The sequence below is a fragment of the Lynx rufus genome, unplaced genomic scaffold, assembly GCF_022079265.1.
Source record: "Lynx rufus isolate CCGP_SWC_20201006 ecotype Redwood Valley unplaced genomic scaffold, mLynRuf1.p SCAF_11, whole genome shotgun sequence".
Lineage (NCBI taxonomy): Eukaryota > Metazoa > Chordata > Mammalia > Carnivora > Felidae > Lynx > Lynx rufus.
Genome location: NW_025814825.1, coordinates 11,535,147 through 11,553,622, shown reverse-complemented (window position 1 = coordinate 11,553,622; position 18,476 = coordinate 11,535,147). Strand labels below are relative to the sequence as shown.

The following is an 18,476-nucleotide window of genomic DNA, read 5'->3' as shown; positions in this document are numbered from 1 at the left end:
TTTTCTATATCTTCCATATCTGTAACCAGAGTGAGTTAGTTACTTGCCTTCCAAATTAATATCTCAGAGAAAGAATAAACAAATTGTGGTACATCATATGATGGAATATTATTAAAGTTTAAAAATAATAAGATCAAAGAATTTTTAATGATGTGGGAAGATGTGCATGGTATGTTACATGAAGGAAGCATGGTCAAATTGTATACAAGCATAATGCCAATTGTATTTTTTAAACTACACAAAAGAAATACTCTTAACAACAATTACTTCTGGAATGTATGAGTAATTTTGTTTTCTTTGTAGTTTTCAAGATTTCTTTTGTTGCTCTTTTACAATAGGCAAATAACACCTTCAAAGTCAGAAAAATACTTCTTGAAGGAAAAAAAATTAGTACTTAGAGGTTCCACATACACTAACAAGTTGAATTTTAGGTTTGAACCACAAATAAAACAAGCATAAAACTAGCATAAAACAAGCATACTCCCAGCTGTTTCACAAGCCAAGCAGGAATTAGAGCTATTCTCTAATTTATACTAATAAAACACGTAAGAAGAACATACTTTTTAAAATGTCTATTTGGCAACAGGTTTTGGGAATGTCTTCATTTGAACATGGCTGTGTCTGGTATTTTTTAAATGTACAGACCTTCAAAAAACATTCTGAAACCCTATTATTAAGGTAGAAATGCAAAGTTATTTCATTTTCCTACCAAATTACCTAAACTCTGAAATTGTCCTTGGTCTCCTACTGATGTCAAAAACAGTTGTTTTTTAAGCCTAATACAAAATATTCTGGAATCTAAAGGATCCCAGAGTTAGAAAACATAATTAAGCATATTTAAAAGCTGTTCTAAAAGGGAGCATAGAAACATAAATTAAACTAGGATAGTGAACTGGGTTAAAAAGTTTTAATACTGTTACAATTTTGTAACTTTTATTACAATTTCAAATTTACAAAATAGTTTTAATAACAGCACAAGGAAATTCCATATAATCTTTATTCAAATTCATCATGTTTATATTCTGTCCCATATGCTTTACCACCTTTTCTCTCTATATATATGTGCACGCATAGATACACAACTTTTTTTTCAGTTGAGAATAATCTGGAAGCATCATGCTCCTCTATAATCTCTTACATAATCACAGTGCAATTATCAAAATCAGGAAAGTTAAAACTCCACAGTTTATATTCGAATTCCAACAACTGTCCTAATAATGTACTTTATACCCTTTTTTCCTTCTGTCCAGGCTCTAATCTAGAATCGTATGTTACATACAGTTACGTCTTTTTAGTCTCCTTTAATCTCAAACATTCCTCAGTCATTCCCTTTCTTGACCTTGATGTTTTTAAGAATATAGGTCACTTACTTTGTAGAATATCCCTCAATTTGGGTTTTGTTTTTTACCCACAGTTAGACTCAGTTTATGCATTTTTGCCAAGAATATCACAGAAAATGAAGTTGTATCCTTCTCAGTGTATCTTATTAGGAAGTACATGATGCCAATTGGTGATGTTAACTTTGATCATCTGGTCAAGGTGATCTACCAGGTTTCTCCAATTTGAAGTTACTACTTTTCCCCTTTGCTATTAATAAGTAATTTGAGATATGTGAGACTATGTGTATATGTGTAAAAGGCCATGAAAACAAAACATAAGGAAACAATCCATATATAAAACATACACAGGGGCAACTGGGTGGCTGAGTCAGTTAAGCGTCTCTTGATTTCGGCTCAGGTCATGATCTCACAGTTAGTGAGTTCAAGCCCCGTGTTGAGCTCTGCACTGACAGTGCAGGGCCTGCTTGGGATTCTCTCTCCTCTCTCTCTCTCTGCCCCTCTCCCCGCTCATGCATTCTCTCTCTCTCCTCTCTCTCAAAACAAATAAACGTAAAAAAAAGACATATTCATCGCTCTAACAGGCCAATCTCAAAGCTCATTCTTCAGCATATAATATCCCGTAGATGTCTCAAATAATGCTGTCTTCAGGAGCTATGTAAGTGGTGAAATTCATCTACACTGTGTTTAAGACAAACATGTATCAATTTCCACACCATTTATAGTATAATTTACAGTTAATTACCAAGATATCTGTACTCTGTTGTTGCTGGATATTGTGGTTTCCCAAAATTAGTTTCAACTGCTGCCAGAAGAATAAAGTCCATATTCTTGAAAGATACTTCAGTAATATTCTTTGTTTAAAAAATTAAAACTATAAAGCCCTTAACCTCAGAATAAACCTCTGTTCACTTTTGTAACAAGGAATTCAGAATTCACTATGGGTGACTTGGTAGACAAGCTTGAATTGCTTCAAGACAATTTACTTATCACTGATCAATCTAAAAGAATGTTAAGGAATTATACCTTATGAACCCACCAAAAATATTCCCAGAAAAATCACTATCAAATCTTTCACAATTCACAATTTTCTACAATTATTGTACCTAGTAATTTAAATTAATAATAAACAATAATTAAACAATCAGTAAGACTCTCAGAATTACTCAGAAGGCCTAGTGATACAAGCTGAAATTAATTTTATTTATTTTTCATTTAATTTTTTCAATGTTTATTTATTTATTTTTTTTAATTTTTTTTTCAACGTTTATTTATTTTTGGGACAGAGAGAGACAGAGCATGAACGGGGGGAGGGGCAGAGAGAGAGGGAGAGACAGAATCGGAAGTGGGCTCCAGGCTCTGAGCCATCAGCCCAGAGCCCGACGCGGGGCTCGAACTCACGGACCGCGAGTTCGTGACCTGGCTGAAGTCGGACGCTTAACCGACTGTGCCACCCAGGCGCCCCTCAATGTTTATTTTTAAGAGCACACGTGCGTGCAAGTAGGGAAGGGGCAAAGAGAGGGGGCAGAGGATCCAGAGTGGGCTCTGGGCTGACAGCAGATAACCTGATGCAGGGCTCAAACTCACGAACTGTGAGATCATGACCTGAGCCAAAGCTGGACACTTAACCAACTGAGCACTCTTCCTCTCTCTCTCTCACAGTAAATTAATAAACTTAAAAAAAAAATGAATACAATTCAGAGAACAGGAGAAAATATTTGTGAAACATAACTGATAATGGACTTGTATCCAGCATATAAAAAGAACTCTTGTAACTCAATAAAAAGACAACACAATAAAAAGAAAAAAAAAAAAAAGGGTATGAATACTTTTCTCCAAAGATATACAAATGGCAATCAGCACATGAAAAGATGTTCAGTACTAGTCATTAGGGAAATGCAGACCAAAACCATGAGATGAGATAGCACTTCATACCCACTAAGATGGCCATAATAAAAAATACAATATTAAGTAGTGCCAAAAAAGTGAAGAAACTGGAACCCTCATACATTGCTGGAAAGAATGTAAAATGATGCAGCTGCTTGGAAAAGACTGGCAGTTTTTCCAAAAGTTAACACAGAATTAACATGACTGAGCAATTCTACTCTAACGTATATACATCTAAGAGAAATGAAAACATATATTCACACAAAAACTTGTACACAAATGTACAGCATTATTATTCATAACAGCCAAAAAGTAGAAACCCAAATGTCCTCAACTGATGAACCGGATAAAGGGAATGTGGTATATCCCTCCATATTCCACATGGATATATATTGTAATATTAACCATAAAAAATGATGTTTTGATACATGCTACATGAACAAACCTTTAAAACATTATGCTAAAGGAAATAAGGCAGACGCGAAAGGGCAAATTTTGTATGACCACCTTTAAGAAACAACTAGAAGGGCGCCTGGGTGGCTCAGTCAGTTGAGCGTCTGACCTCAGCTCAGGTCATGATCTTGAAGTTCGTGAGTTTGAGTCCTGCATTGGCCTTGCTGCCCTCAGCACATAGGCCACTTTGAATCTCCTGTCCCCCACCACGCCATCCCTTCCCTGCTCACACTCTCTCTCTCAAAAATAAATAAAACATTTAAAAAAAATAACTAGAACAGGTAAATTTACAGAAAACCAAGTGGACCAGAGGTATCCAGGGACTGGGAGAAAAAGGAAATGGCTAGTTATTATTTGATGGATACAAAGTTTCTCTTTGGGGTGATGAACAAATTCTGTAGTGGTTGTACAACTCTGGGAATGTAATTAATGCCACTGAATTGTACTTAAAAAATGGATAAAATAGCAAATTTAGTATATATTTTTTTTACTAACTTTTTAAAAAGGAATGAACCCTGAAAACATCACATTAAGGAGCTAGACACCAGAGGCTATATATTGTATGAGTCCATATATATAAAATATCCAGAAAAGGCCAATCCATAGAGAAAGAAAGATTTGTACTGCCATCGCCACTAATTCCGACTGCTAGGTGTCTCAGTCCATTCGGGCTGCTATTACAAAATACTGTCGACAGGATGGCTTGTAAACAACAGGAATTCATTGCTCACAGTTCTGGAGGCTAGGAAGTTCAAGATCAGATCAAGTGCCACCAGACTTGGTTGAGAGCACTCTTTCTGGTTCACAGATGGCTATCTTTTTTACTGTGTTCTCACATGGCAGAAGGTATAAGGGATTTCTCTGGGGTTTCTTTTATACACTAATCCCACTCATAAGGGTTCTGCCCTCATAACCTAATCATGTCCCAAAGGCCCCATCTCCAAATACCATCACATTGACAATTAGGTTTCAACATGTGAATTTTAAGAAGGCACAAATATTCAGCGTATAGCACTAAGGAAGCGATTGCTAATGGTATGGTGTTCCTTTCGGGGTGATGAAAATGTTAGGGAATTAGTGGCAATGGCAGTACAATTCTGCAAATATAGTAAAAACACTGACTTGTACACTTTAAAAGGGTGAATTTCATGGTATGTGAATTATACTCAATAGGTTATTTTTTAAAAAAGAAAAGAAAGCAAATGTCACAAATAGACCAACGGAACACAACAGAGACGTTGGAATAAAATCATACAACCTCTAAACTATGACAAAGGTGATATTGCAGTGCAATGAAGGAAACGATAAATGTTCTGGGTTCACCAGATATCCATGTGGGGGGTGGGGGGAAACTAGCCTTGACTCCTATGTCACACAGACAAAATCAACTCCAAGCAAACTGAGGCTCTAAATGCGAAGCGTAGGGGCACCTGGGTGGCTCAGTCCATTAAGCATCCGACTTCGGCTTAGGTCATGATCTCATGGTTCGTGAGTTCGAGCCCCAAGTCAGGCTCTGTGCTGACAGCTCAGAGCCTGGAGTCTGCTTCAGATTCTGTCTCCATCTCTCTCTGCCTCTCCCCTACTCATGCATTCTCTCTCCCTCAAATATAAGTAAATATTAAAAAAAATTTTTAATGTGAAGTGTGTAAAATAAACAAATTTACAGGAGAAAGGTAACAGGAGAGTATCTTCATGCCCATAACGTAGGCAAAGATTCCTTAAATAGGATACAAAACATACTAACAAAAAGGAAACTGGGGCACCTGGATTGGCTCAGTTATTAAGACTCTTGATTTTGACACAGGTCATCTCACGGTTTGAGATCAAGCCCCATGTCGGGCTCTGCACTGATGGTGCAGAGCCTGCTTGGGATTCTCTCTTTTTCTCTCTCTCTCTCTCTCTCTGCCTCTCCCCGGCTCGTGCTCTCTCAAAATAAATAAACTTAAAAAAATAATAATCAAGGAAACGTAACATTTGTAATGTATTAAAATTAAGAGCTATTCATCAAAAGACAGCCACAAGGGGGCGCCTGGGTAGCTCAGTCAATTGAGCGGCCAACTTTGGCCACGTCATGATCTCAATAGTTTTGGTTCCCTGCTGTCAGCACGGAGCCCGCTTCAGATCCTCTGTCCACCTCCCCCCCCCCCCCACTCTCACGCACTGTCTCTCCAATATTATTCATCAACAAGAAAAAAGTCAACTGAGTAGAAAAATGAGCTCTCCCCACTCCCCAAAAAACTTGAATAGGCACTTCATAAAAGATATCAAATGGCCAATACATCTATGAAAAGTAGTTCAACTTCACTGAACATCAGGGAAATCAAAATTAATACCATGTAACAATCAAGGGAATGAGACTATGAGAAGACAAGCCATAGAATGAGAAAAAATATCTGCAGGAGACACATCTGGTAAAGGACTGTTATCCAGAACATAAAAAGATCTCTTAAAACTCAACAAGAAGAAAACAATTTAAAAATCTGCCAATTAAAAATTAGGCAGATCATGTGAACAGGAGCCTCAACAAAGAAGATACACATTTGGCAAATAAACATAAAAAAGATATTCAACATCCCATTACCACTACACACCTATTAAAATGGACCAAATCCAGGGGCGCCTGGGTGGCTCAGTCGGTTGAGCGTCCGGCTTTGGCTCAGGTCATGATCTCACAGTTTGTGAGTTCGAGCCTCGCATCAGGCTCTGTGCTGACCGCTTGCTCAGAGCCTGGAACCTGCTTCAGATTCTGTGTCTCCTTCTCTCTCTGCCCCTCCCCCACTCACGCTTTGTCTCACTCTGTTTCTCAAAAATAAATCAATGTTAAAAAAAAATAAAAAAAAAATAATAATAATAAAATAAATAAAATGGACCAAATCCAGAAAGCTGACAACACCAAATGCTGACAAAGATGTGGAGCAACAGGCGCTCTCACACGTTGCTGAAGGAATCCAAAATGGTAGCACTACAATGAAAGACAGTTTAGCAGCTTCTTACAGAGCTAAAGATAGGCTTACCACACAATCCAACAAGCACACTTCTAGGTATTCATCCAAAAGGGCTTAAAACTTATACCTATACAAAACTTGCACAAAGATGTTTGTAGCAGCCTCACTAATAAATTGCCAAAACTTGGAAGCAACCAAGATGTGCTTCAGTAGGTGAGTGGATAAATAAACTGTGGCACATCTGGGGCGTCTGGGTGGCACAATCAGGCATCTGACTCTTGATTTCAGCTCAGGTCACGATCTCACAGTTTGTGAATTTGGGCCCCACAAAGCACAGAGCCTGCTTGGGATTCTCTCTCCCCCTCTTTCTCTGTCCCCCTCCTGCTTGCCCACCCACTCTTTCTCTCTGTCTCTCTCCTTCTCTCAAAATAAATAAGTTAAAAAAAAAAACTTTAGAAATTCTTTTTTTTTTTTAATGAGAGAAAGAGAGCGAGCAAGCAGGGCAAGGTCAGAGAGAGACGGAGACACAGAATCTGAAGCAGGCTCGACTCTGAGCCGTCAGCACAGAGCCCAACACAGGGCTCAAATTCACAGACTTCGAGATCATGACCTGAGCCTAAGTCAGACGCCTAACCAATTGAGCCACCCAAGTGCCCCCACCCCCCAAAAAACCCACAAACTTTAAAAAGAAAAGACTGTGATACATCCAGACAATGAAATATTTGGCACTGAAGTGAAATGAGCCTGTGAAAAGACATAAAGGAATCTTGCATATTACAAAGTTAGAGAAGCCAATCTGAAAAGGCTAGATACTGTATGATTCCAACTACATGACGTTCTACAAAAAGCAAAACTATGGAAACAATAAAAAGGTCAGTGGTTTAGGGGGCAGGACAGGGAAGACGAACTGGCAGAACAATCGGCGGGGGAGGACAGGAGAGATGAACAGGTAGTACAAAGAAAAGTATTTTTCAGGCAATGAAACTATGCTGTATGATATTATACATATATGTCATTATACATATATGTCATTATACATTTGTCCAAACTCACACAATAGCAACACTAAAAGACTGAACCCTCAGGTAAACTATGGACTTTGGGTGATTATGATGTGTCAATGTAGGCTTGTCCTTGGTAAAGACTATGCCACTCTGGTGAGTGATGTTGATAATGAGAGGCTATATATGTATAAGGGCAGGAGGTATACAGGAAATAACTGTACTTCCCTCTCAATTTTTCTGTAAACCTAAAACTGCTTAAAAAAATAATTCTTAAAAAAAGTTCTGGAAAAAAAAAGTATGCAGACAGAAATTCACGTGTCAGGAATACCATAAAAAGAATTTATTCCTGCTTTGGATGGGATATCAGACCTCTTAGAACTTCAAAACTAGATCTAATATATGCAGGATTTTTATGCAGAGTCCCTACAATGCAAAGCCAAGTTTGGAAACCAATTATTCAGTCCAACCTCCCTAATTTTAAGGTGAAATCCATAAGGTTAAATGACTGCCCCGAATTATCTACCAAGATTGGTAAAGTCATGGCTAGATCTCCCAACTCTAATCCAACAATCTTTTTTATTATATTCAGATATTTCAGAAAACCTAGACTTGTTCTTAGTGAACATGCTGGGTCACAGATAATCAATGCTTGTTTTCTTCTCTTTTAAGCTATCTTTTCAAAATACTCATAAATCATCTATTTAATAACGTGTTCTAAAGGTATGTCAGGAATCAATATTAACAGCAGTTACAACATTTGCAAAATAGATACAAAAAGCAAATATCATGTACCCCTCTGATAAAAACAACAACAAAAACACTACCCACATATACTCTTGCCAATAGAATTTAACTTGTGTCTCATCAAGTCTCTAAATTCAGCTACCAATTTACAAGGCAAAAACTGTCATGAGTATCCAATCACAAAGAACTCTGCAGTTCAAGTGTCCCAAGTTCTTCAAAGTTTAAAGAAAAGATAGTCATAAAGAGGGAACCAGAGATTGAAAGACATTTAAAAGCGATATCAATCTTTTTAAAGGAACAAGAAACAATTAAGAAACACAAGGCATTTTATTATTATAGAAAGCATAGTGGCTGGCTTCTTTTGAGAAGAGACTATAACTGACTGAGATGAGACACAGGGACAACTGGCAAAGTTCTCCTTCTTGACATCAATGGTAATTACAAGAAAACATGCCTTATGTTATTTATTTTGTGGTTTTTCTCTACGTGTTTTATTTTACAATAAAAAGGTTAAAAATGAAAAAAAAATCTCAGGTCAATAAATAATCAGATTCTAGATACGGTATCTTTTGAGCAACAGAAAACATTTATCTACAAAAGGTTTTATCATTTTTAAAAATGTAGTCTATAGTTATTGATTAGGTCTACATATGATCTCTAGCAATTCCAAAAATATAATCTGAAGGCCTACTGTTTTTTAAAAACCACACTGAAGTAGCTTTATTTCCTTAAATTTGTCCTCTTCCTTTATTTGTCCTATAAACATCAGCCATGAACTCCTAATTGGCCCAGATGACATAAGATTATGTTAAACCAGACAATAAATGTCCCCTTCTAGACTTAAAAACAAACGGGGTACCTGGGTGGCTCAGTCGGTTCAGCGTCCTATTTTGGCTCAGGCCATGATTTCACGGTTCGTGAGTTCGGGTCCCACATCAGGCTCTGTGCTGACAGCTCAGAGCCTGGAGCCTGGAGCCTGCTTCCGATTCTGTGTCTCCCTCTCTCTCTGCCCCTCCCCCACAAGCACTCTGTCTCTCTCTGCCTCTCAAAAATAAAGAAAACTAATAAAAAAAATTAAAAAACAAACAAGCAAAAGTTATGATTAATGGGTATCAATCATATTTGCTAAGGTGTAAGATTATTCTTCTACAAAAAAATATTCTTCTTCTACATTGCTTGATAAGGAAAAGGGGCAAAAGTGAAACCTTACGTAAGGTATCATAAACGTATCTGACTATGCATAGATACATTCCAAATGTACATTAAATCCTCTACAGGGTACCAAGAAATGAGATCAACAGACACCACAGTAGTAGTGTAGAGAGATAAGCTACAAAGAATGAGAAAGAAATTTTTAGAAAGGTATACTAAAGAATTATCCCCAATCTCTACAACTCAACTTAATGTAAAAGGAGAAACAAACTTTTGAGTGGATCACAGCCCCAGTGAAGAAGCTAAAGCAAAACATGCATAGTCACAAACATGCATGCGTACAATTTTAGACTCTGTCCCTGTAATCCTTCCAGTAAGAATCTCTCTTGTAGGGGAACCTGGGTGGCTCAGTCAGTCAAGTGACTCTTGACTTCAGCTCAGGTCATTATCTCCCAGTTTGTGAGTTTGAGCCCCAAGTCAGGCTCTGCGCTAATAGTGTGGAACCTGCTTGGGATTCTTTCCCCCTCTTCGTGTACCCCTCCCCTGCCCCATTCTCTCTCTCTCTCTCTCTCTCTCTCAAAATAAGTAAGTAAACTTTAAAAAAAAAAATCTTTCCTATAAATGCTCTAATGGAATCAAGGATTTTAGCTGACCTTCCAAAAAAACCTTGGAAATCTCCAACAAAATCATTCAAATTTAGAAACAGCACAAACAACTTTGATGACTAATTCTAATATCCTACAACTAGGTAGTTCTCCCAAACACAAGATTTACCTTTCCTGAAACAGATTCTCCATCATAGAAAAGATAGTGTTTTTCTACTTTGCCATCTTCAGTTTTCATCTCGGCCATCTTCCTGGTTTCCCCATCATTAAGGACAACATCGATCTCACAAATGGGTCCAAAAAAGCCTCCAAGAAAACTCTGAAATAAAAGGAAAATGCCCATAATTATGTGTTGTCAGACAGTACATTTTGTAATTCAAGTAAAATTACCTATGACCTACAGTTAAACAGACTGCAAACCTGTTGAGTACAACAAGGAAATAAGAACTTAAATTCCACATCAAAACTAAACAAATTTAGGAGCACCCAAGCTGGGTCAGACCATGCAACTCTTGACCTCGGGGTTGTGAGCTTGGGCCCTACATTGGGTATAGAGATTACTTAAAAATAAAATCCTAAAAAAAACAAAAAACCTAAACAAATTTAGTATAACAATGCACATACAACTAATATTGTACTGTACATTAAAATGTTAGGAGGACAAATTTATATGTTTTTTACCACAATTTCTTAAAAGACAAAAAGAAAACTAAAATTTAAACATGCTATAATTTCAATCATTGCCATAGGTAAATGCTATAAATAATTACTAACATATACCAGAAATCTAAAAAAAATTTTTTTTATTTATTGATTTGAGAGAGAGTGCACAGGGGAGGGGCAGAGAGAATCCCAAGAAGGTTCCATGTCATTAGTGTGGAGCCCAATGTGGGGTTCAAACCCACAAACTGTGAGATCATTACCTGGGAAAAAATCAAGGGACAGACACTCAACAAACAGACTGTACCACCCAGGCACCCCTAAAAATTAATTCTTAATATATGGTTTGAAAAGTCACCTTTATTCTTCTGTGTGGCTCTTTCATATAGCAGAACTCATAAAATCCAAATTATGCGTATAGATCCAAATGAATTATTACTATGTACTACTTACTATAAAATGCACTGCGATATGGGTCTGAACAGGATGCGTTACATTGTGTAAGCCCTTGGAATAAATAAAACTGGCTCTAGTAGAGGAGACTGACTAAATTTCTGTGAATTTTTCCGAAGAAAATGTATAAGCTGGGGTGTCTCAATTGCTCAGTCGGTTAAGCATCCGACTTCGGCTCAGGTCATGATCTCAGGGTTGTGGGATGAGCCCCGCATCAGGCTCTGTGTTGGGGACACGGCCTGCTGAAGATTCACTCTCTCCCCCTCTCCCTCTGGCCCTCTGACTCTAAAATATAAATAAATAATAAAATTTACATGAAGAACCATCTCCTATCCTGTCATCCTACATCCTTTCTTAGTCTGCCCTACACAACCATAGTAATCTCTTAAAAACATAAACCTGATCATATGCTGTTTAAAATCCTTCAACAGGCTGGTGAGAGTACAAATGGGAACAACTACTTTAGAAAACAGGTGGCATTATCTGGTAAAGCTGAAGATATACATACCCCATGACCCAGCAATTACACCCCTAGTTATCTACCCTAAAGAGAACTCTTACACATGAACCAGGAAACAAATGTAAGAATGTTAATAACATCATTGTTCACAATAGCTCCAAATAGGAAACAATTCAAATATCCATCAACAAGAGAATGGGTACATAAATTTTAGTCTATTCATAAATAGGCAAAGGAATGAGACACAACTATACACACAGATGACTCACACACACACACATACCCACTAATACTGAAAGAGGCCAGACACAAAAAGAATACACATGCAATATTATTCCGTTTATTAAAAAGTCAAAAACATGTAACATACACTCTAGTATTAGAAATCAGGAAGTGGCTAGAAGAGAGCACAGAGGGAGCTTCTAGAGGGCTAGTTATGCTGTTGTGTTTTCAATTTTTTTTTAATGTTTATTTATTCTTTGAGAGAGACAGTGCATGAGTGGGGAAGGGGCAGAGAGAGAGAGGGAGACACAGAATCTGAAGCAGGCTCCAGGCTCTGAGCTGTCAGCAGAGCCTGATGCGGGGCTCAAACACACAGACCATGAGATCATGACCTGAGCTGAAGTGGGTCACTCAACCAACTGAACCACCCAGGCACCCCCCTATGCTGTTTGTTTTTATCAGAGCACTTCCTACACAGGTTCATTCACTTTGTGAAGATACATCAAGCTGTATATTTGTGCACTCTTCTGTACTTCACTGTTACACACACACACACACACACACACACACACACACACACGTATTCCCTAACGTGGCCTACATGTAACTGGCTTTACCCATTACCTCCAACCACACCAGCCTCAAATTATCCAAGTTAATCAAATTTGCCAGTTTCTTTCTCATCCTAGACCAAGTATCCTTAACCTAACTAATTCATCCTCTGAGTCTCAGTCTGACTCATTTCCATAAAGAGGCCTTCCTTTCCTTCCTAATTGAAACTAGAGTCTCCAAATTTAGGCCTCACAACACCATGTAGTTTTTACTTCATCATTTATTATACTGTGTGCTTATTCAATACCTGAATCCCTAACTGAACCGTAAATTCCGTGAGGACAGATACTTTATCCTTTGCTCATCACTGAAGACACAGTAGCTATGGGTAGTATGTGGAATTTAGTAGAAAGCATTAAAATATATACTGAATGTTAAATTAATATTGAATAAAACACATACTGTTCTGGGGACCCTGGGTGGCTCAGTCGGTTGAGTGCCCGACTTCGGCTCCGGTCATGGTCTCACAGTTTGAGTTCAAACCCCACACTGGGCTCTGGGCTGACAGCGTGAAGCCTGCTTCAGACCCTCTATCTCCTTCTCTCTCTGCCCCTCCCTCTCTCTCTCTCTCTCTCTAAAATAAACATTAAAGAAAACTTAAAAAAATTAAATATAAAAAAGTTAAAAACATGCTGTCCTCATAATAAAAAATAGATACAAAAGAAAGGAGTTAAATCTGGAATATTTGGTGAAACTAGCCCTCCCCCCAAAAGTTAGCATCAGTCCAGTAGATAAGTCTAAAGCAAGGAACTTGCATCAAATCTCAATTCTGTCCTTAGGTGGCAGAGTAACAGCAAGCAAGCTAATGATCCTCTTAAAACTCAGTAGGTCACAGGATGATACCATGATCAAAGAAGACAGTGTTTTCCTAAATTCTGAGCCTGCTGGGTTTTATTAATCCTATATTAACAAAAAGATTGTGATTTCAGGGATGCCTGGGTGGCTCAGTCGGTTAAACGTCTGACTCTTGGTTTCCACTCAGGTCCTGATCTCACGGTCTGTGGGTTTGAGCTCCGCATCCAGCTCAACACTGATTGTGCAGAGCCTGCTTGGAATTCTCCTTCTCCCCTCTCTCTCTGCCTTCATCTGAGTTGTGCTCTCTCTCAAAATAAATAAACTTAAAAAAAAAAAATGGGCAAGTTTAAAAATAAATATATCGTAATTTCAAGAAATCAACTCAAAAAATTGCCAGATTTGTATTTTTGACATACTACAAAAACACAAGCAGCATGTTTTCCTTTCAGCAATGTTTTAATCTTTCCTGGCAACATTACAAATAACAAAGTCAATTTTAACCAGAAAACTAATTTTAATCAGAAAATGATTCTGAACTTAGAATGAAAAACATCAGTGATAGGTCATATGCACTGTCCCTTCCTAGTTAGCTTTTACACTCCCAAGTTTTAAATTCAAAACTTGCTCAAGATGGTTTATGTTCTCCTAAGGGCTACAGATATGACAATGTACAGCAGCTCAAAATCAGTCTGCTGATATTTACTAATTATCAACTATGTGCAAACTACTGAGCCAGCCAAGGTGGCAGAGAAGGGTGGGAAGGTGGGAACTGCTATGGGAGGAGCAATTATGAAAGGGTAGAAGACAACAACCTCATTTAAGATATAAAATAGAAGCAGGAAAATAAAATTCAATTTTTTCATTCCCCTTTAATACTTCCCAGAGGTGCTTCCAGGAAAAATGAGATTCGAAAACTACAAAAATTCTTTTACAAATAAAAGCAAATATTATGGTAACTTTTCCCACATATGGATACTTAACACACAGAGAACTTAGGATTTGAAAGCTGACACTAAAAGATCAAAATCAAAATTGCCACTAATTAAAGTGGTGTAAAAGAGGGGCACCTTGGTGGCTCAGTCAGGCTAGGCGACCAACTCTTCATTTCAGCTCAGGTCATGATCTTGCAGTCCCGGAGATCGAGCCCACATGGGGGTTCTACACTGACAGCGCAGAGCCTGCTTGGGATTCTCTCTCTCCCTCTCTCTTGCCTCTCCCCCGCTCACACTTGCTAGTCTTATAAAACTTCACAATTAACTAATAACATAATTATATAGTTAAACAGTAAGTCTTATTTTGACATGATAGGTAAAAATTAAAAATTCCTATGCATTAAAAATATGTGAAAGCTATGTTATCCTCTATTACTTTCTGTATGCATGTAGTATTTCACAACTAAAACTTTAAAAAGTAGGCTTACTTTTCAACATAAATTGTCAAAACACTAAGATGGGGACAGATTAGATTTTTTTTAAAAGCCTAGTTATAATACATACAGAAGCATAATAGATTAATAAACTGTAACATTTTAACAAGATTAAGTTAACAAACACCATGAGAATTCAGCACCAGGTTAACATCCAGTTTTTCACATTAGGACACATCAAAAACAAACTAGTCTTATCAAAGGCCTCCAGAAAACTGTCAATGTCTTACAAGTAACAAGTAGACAACGGAGAGAAAAAGACATCTGAGGAAAAAGTTTGTCTTTTTTCCTTCTTTTTGTTTTTTGTTGTTTATGTATTTTTGAGAGAGAGAGCACGCAAGTGGAAAGGAGGGCAGAGAGAAAGAGAGGGAGAGACAGAATCCGATGCAGGCCCTAGGCTGTCAATACAGAGCCCAACAAGGGGGGGCTTAAACCCATGAATGAACCTTGAGATCATGACCCAAGCCAAAGTCAGATGCTTAAGCGACCAGACCGTCAGAGCCACCCAGGCGCCCCTTTGTTTTCCTTCTAAAAGGAGTTGAAAGAAAAAAGATTTGTCTACCCAAAGTCTTGCTTTTGAAGTTTTTACTACAAGATATGCATCTTCCATCATTTCAAACAAAAGTCATAAAATTAAAATCTTTTTTAATTATTCACATCAAATTTTAATAATTTTCCTGTTATGTAAAGAAATCAAAATACATAATTGACAGGATGGTGAAGACTAGGAGGTAGAAAGTGAATGAAAATTGTAAAGGTTAGTATACATTAACATAGGCTTTTGCTGAAATTACAGAAGACATGTATTAAACTGAAAGATTACTCATATCTTCAAGTGAGTATTTAAAATATGAGATTTTCAGGAGCAATATTAGACAATAATATACAAGTCAAAACTCTTAGGTAGCCTTTAAGTAGCTAACCTGCAATATATATGACTATTAAAAGATTACAGCATTGTTTTTACAGTTTTCTAATTGTGGCCTAACCCTCCTATCACCTTTAGGTTAACTTAAGATTTTCCATATAATTCATAAACCCATACTGGGCATTACCACCCAGCAAAATTACATGTGAATATGTTAAAAGCCAACAAACTCTTTAGCCCTCACTGAAGAAATTTCACTACCTCCAGTGGATGTAAAGAAATGCAACTCAAGGTGAGTAGATAGGGAGGCTCTCAAAATTTACACAAGCAATGAAACAGCAAATTTTCTTGCATAGGTTACATTTATGTCCATTTGTGTTATAAAGCTTTACAATTCAGTTTATGTTTGATGAGTAACTTGAAAATAAATTGCTCTTAAACTATTCAAAAGCTTATTAAAAGTAATAATTTTAAAAATAAGCAATAACTAGGAGGGCCTTTTATGTCTTCTTGGCAAATTATATTCAATTAAAAAAGACTTCCCTAACTCCCTCACTAGGCAAGGTCTCCTTTTTAGATTTATCACAACTGTAATTTCCACGTTAAATAAATAATTTGTACAAACAGATGTTTACCTCCCTCTAGACTGTAAGCTGCAAGAGAGCAAGGCCTGTTTCAGTCTTGCTCGTGGCCCCTGTCCAGCCTAAGTAATTATTTGTTGCATGAAAAAAAGGGTCCCCAGTTTAAGAATGAATAGGTCTGTCTTTTACTTTTCTGATTTTAATTAAATCAACACGATTTCTGAGTTTAAGATGTATTTATTCAAAACAATTTATTTTTAATTTTTTAAAAATAAACCTAGCTTCTGCTTCAGCCAAAACTCTCAGTTTACTCAACCAGTGAGCTTTGGTAAAGCTAATAGTATCAAGAGAGCACACAGTAGGCACTCAACGTACACTTGTTAAAATCAAACGAATACCAAAAAGTGAGCCAAATGAGATCCAATCTAGAGACGGCCAACACACACAAAGTTAAACGCCTTGTGCTTCCCACGAACCGGTTGGAGTACTCCGATTTCCCTCCCTTCTCTGTTCCCTAGGCCATTTCAACATCCCGAAGCGTTAAGTTTCTAGAAAATGGCTTGGGGAAGGAAATGAGAGCCAAAGCTTAAACTAGCGGGCACAAAACCAGTGTCTGAATTAAAATCATCCCACTTCCACGTCCTTTCCTTTTTTTCTCCTATTCTACAAGTGTCAAAATCAAGGCTGAACTGGGGTCAGGATACGGCAGAATGTCACCACAAAGAGATTAAAACAACAACAACCCGGAGTTTATCAAGCTCGTGACACTGAAAGAGAGTGACCCAGTACCCCCCCCCACCAGCCCGGAACTGGGGGACTCCCGGGTCACTCCACCTGAAGGGAAGCTAGGCTGTCCGGAAGGAGCGGAGGGACTAGCTACCTTGGAAGGGGAGGCGGCGCTGAGCCCCCGCAGAGGCGGGGTCCGAGTACCCAGCCCGGGCCCCCACAGCCGGTCGAGGAAGGCGGGCAGAGGCTCCGACATGGCCAGGAGAGCGAGCAGCCGCCCGCAGGTGCTCGGGCCTCTGCGAGACCGGGAAAAGGCGGCCCCGCCCGCCCTTCCCCGATCCCGGGGTGGCTAGACAGGCCTAACCCGGTTCCCCGCCCTGCTCGCCGCCCCCCTCCTGCCGCTCCCCTCCGCCCCACCCGGGATACCCGGCCCGCCGTTGGCGGGCCCGCCGCGCGCTGTAGGGCCAGGACTGGAGGCGAGCGCGCGGGCCGCCGCGCACTCACCATTGTCAGCGCCGCCGCCGCGTCCCCCCCACTTCACTCCGCTTCCCTCAGGAGAACTCCCAGCCCAGATTCCCTCCGCCCCAGCGCCCGTCACGTGACCTGGAGCCGCTGGCCGCACGTGACCCCTCCCTTCCTTTCCTCCTCTCCCCCTGCTCAGGTCCCCTCCCGGCCTCTTGTCCCGCCCCACTGGCCAGCCAGGCCCTCGAGGACTGGCAGTTTGGAGGCGGGGCCTCGTGCTCCACCCTACGGCTGAGGAGGCGGGGCCACTGAGATGACGTGAAGTGGGAGGGGCCTGGGCGGACGCAGGCACCACAGGCCCTCCTCTCCCTCCCTTCCGTCACGTGAGGGGCGGTCACCTCATGGCTGACGGGCTTTGCCACGCCCAGTTCCTCTTCCCTGTGGAAGTTTGAGTAACTGGAAAAGGAGGGGGGGGGTTATCTCCCTGGGCGGGTTACTAGGGCCCCTCCGAGGCGAAGGGGCGCTGTTACCCGAGGCCCTGCTTCCCTAGGCCTCGCAGGGTACGTGCTCTCTTCATCCAGGGATTATGCATTTTTCCATCTTTCTGGAACTCTGCCCAGCTCCCGCTCCTTCTGAGAGGTTCTGGGTTTTGAGAACTTGTTAGCTTTGTAGCCTCTGAAGAGCCGACCAATAGAAAAAACGTGAGGGTGCTACATCCGTTGCTTTGTAAAGTACGCGGATAGCTTGCGATCTAGCCCCGCCTCCCCCAGGCCCTGCAGCCCAGCCAGTCCGTGAGGTGGGGGAAGCCTTCCTGAAACAGGTGATGCTATTAGCCACTACTCTGGTTTTAACCGCATCCTGACGCTGTGGTGTAGCCTAGAGGCCCTCCAGTTGAAGGGGAGGCTGTTTTAGTTTTTAAAAGCAGTGTTGAACCACCACGGTGTATTCTGTACCTGACCAAAGCAGGAAAAAAATGATAATCTGAACGCGCCATCGTTATCCCATCGTAAAACAAAATCCAGTTTGTGCCGCAGGGCCATAAAGCAAGCACAAAATTAGAGTATGGTCTCTAGCCACAAAAAAA

General features: G+C 39.6%; 1 protein-coding gene across 3 annotated transcripts in view; it reads right to left on the bottom strand.

The window, feature by feature from the left end:
• Positions 1-17,538, bottom strand: part of VPS26A (VPS26 retromer complex component A) — a 32,383-nt gene extending 14,845 nt beyond the window's left edge. The window contains exons 1-2 of one of the 3 annotated variants that reach the window (XM_047072872.1): positions 17,435-17,538; positions 10,297-10,446 (exon numbers count right to left, since the gene is read on the bottom strand). In XM_047072872.1, coding sequence (XP_046928828.1) covers positions 10,297-10,446; positions 17,435-17,437 — 153 coding nt within the window. In that variant the 5' untranslated portion in view covers positions 17,438-17,538. Of the gene's footprint in view, positions 1-10,296; positions 10,447-17,084; positions 17,268-17,434 lie in introns of those variants that run through there. The other 2 variants (XM_047072874.1, XM_047072873.1) reach the window with 2 other exon arrangements.
• Between the last annotated feature and the right edge of the window lie 938 nt (positions 17,539-18,476).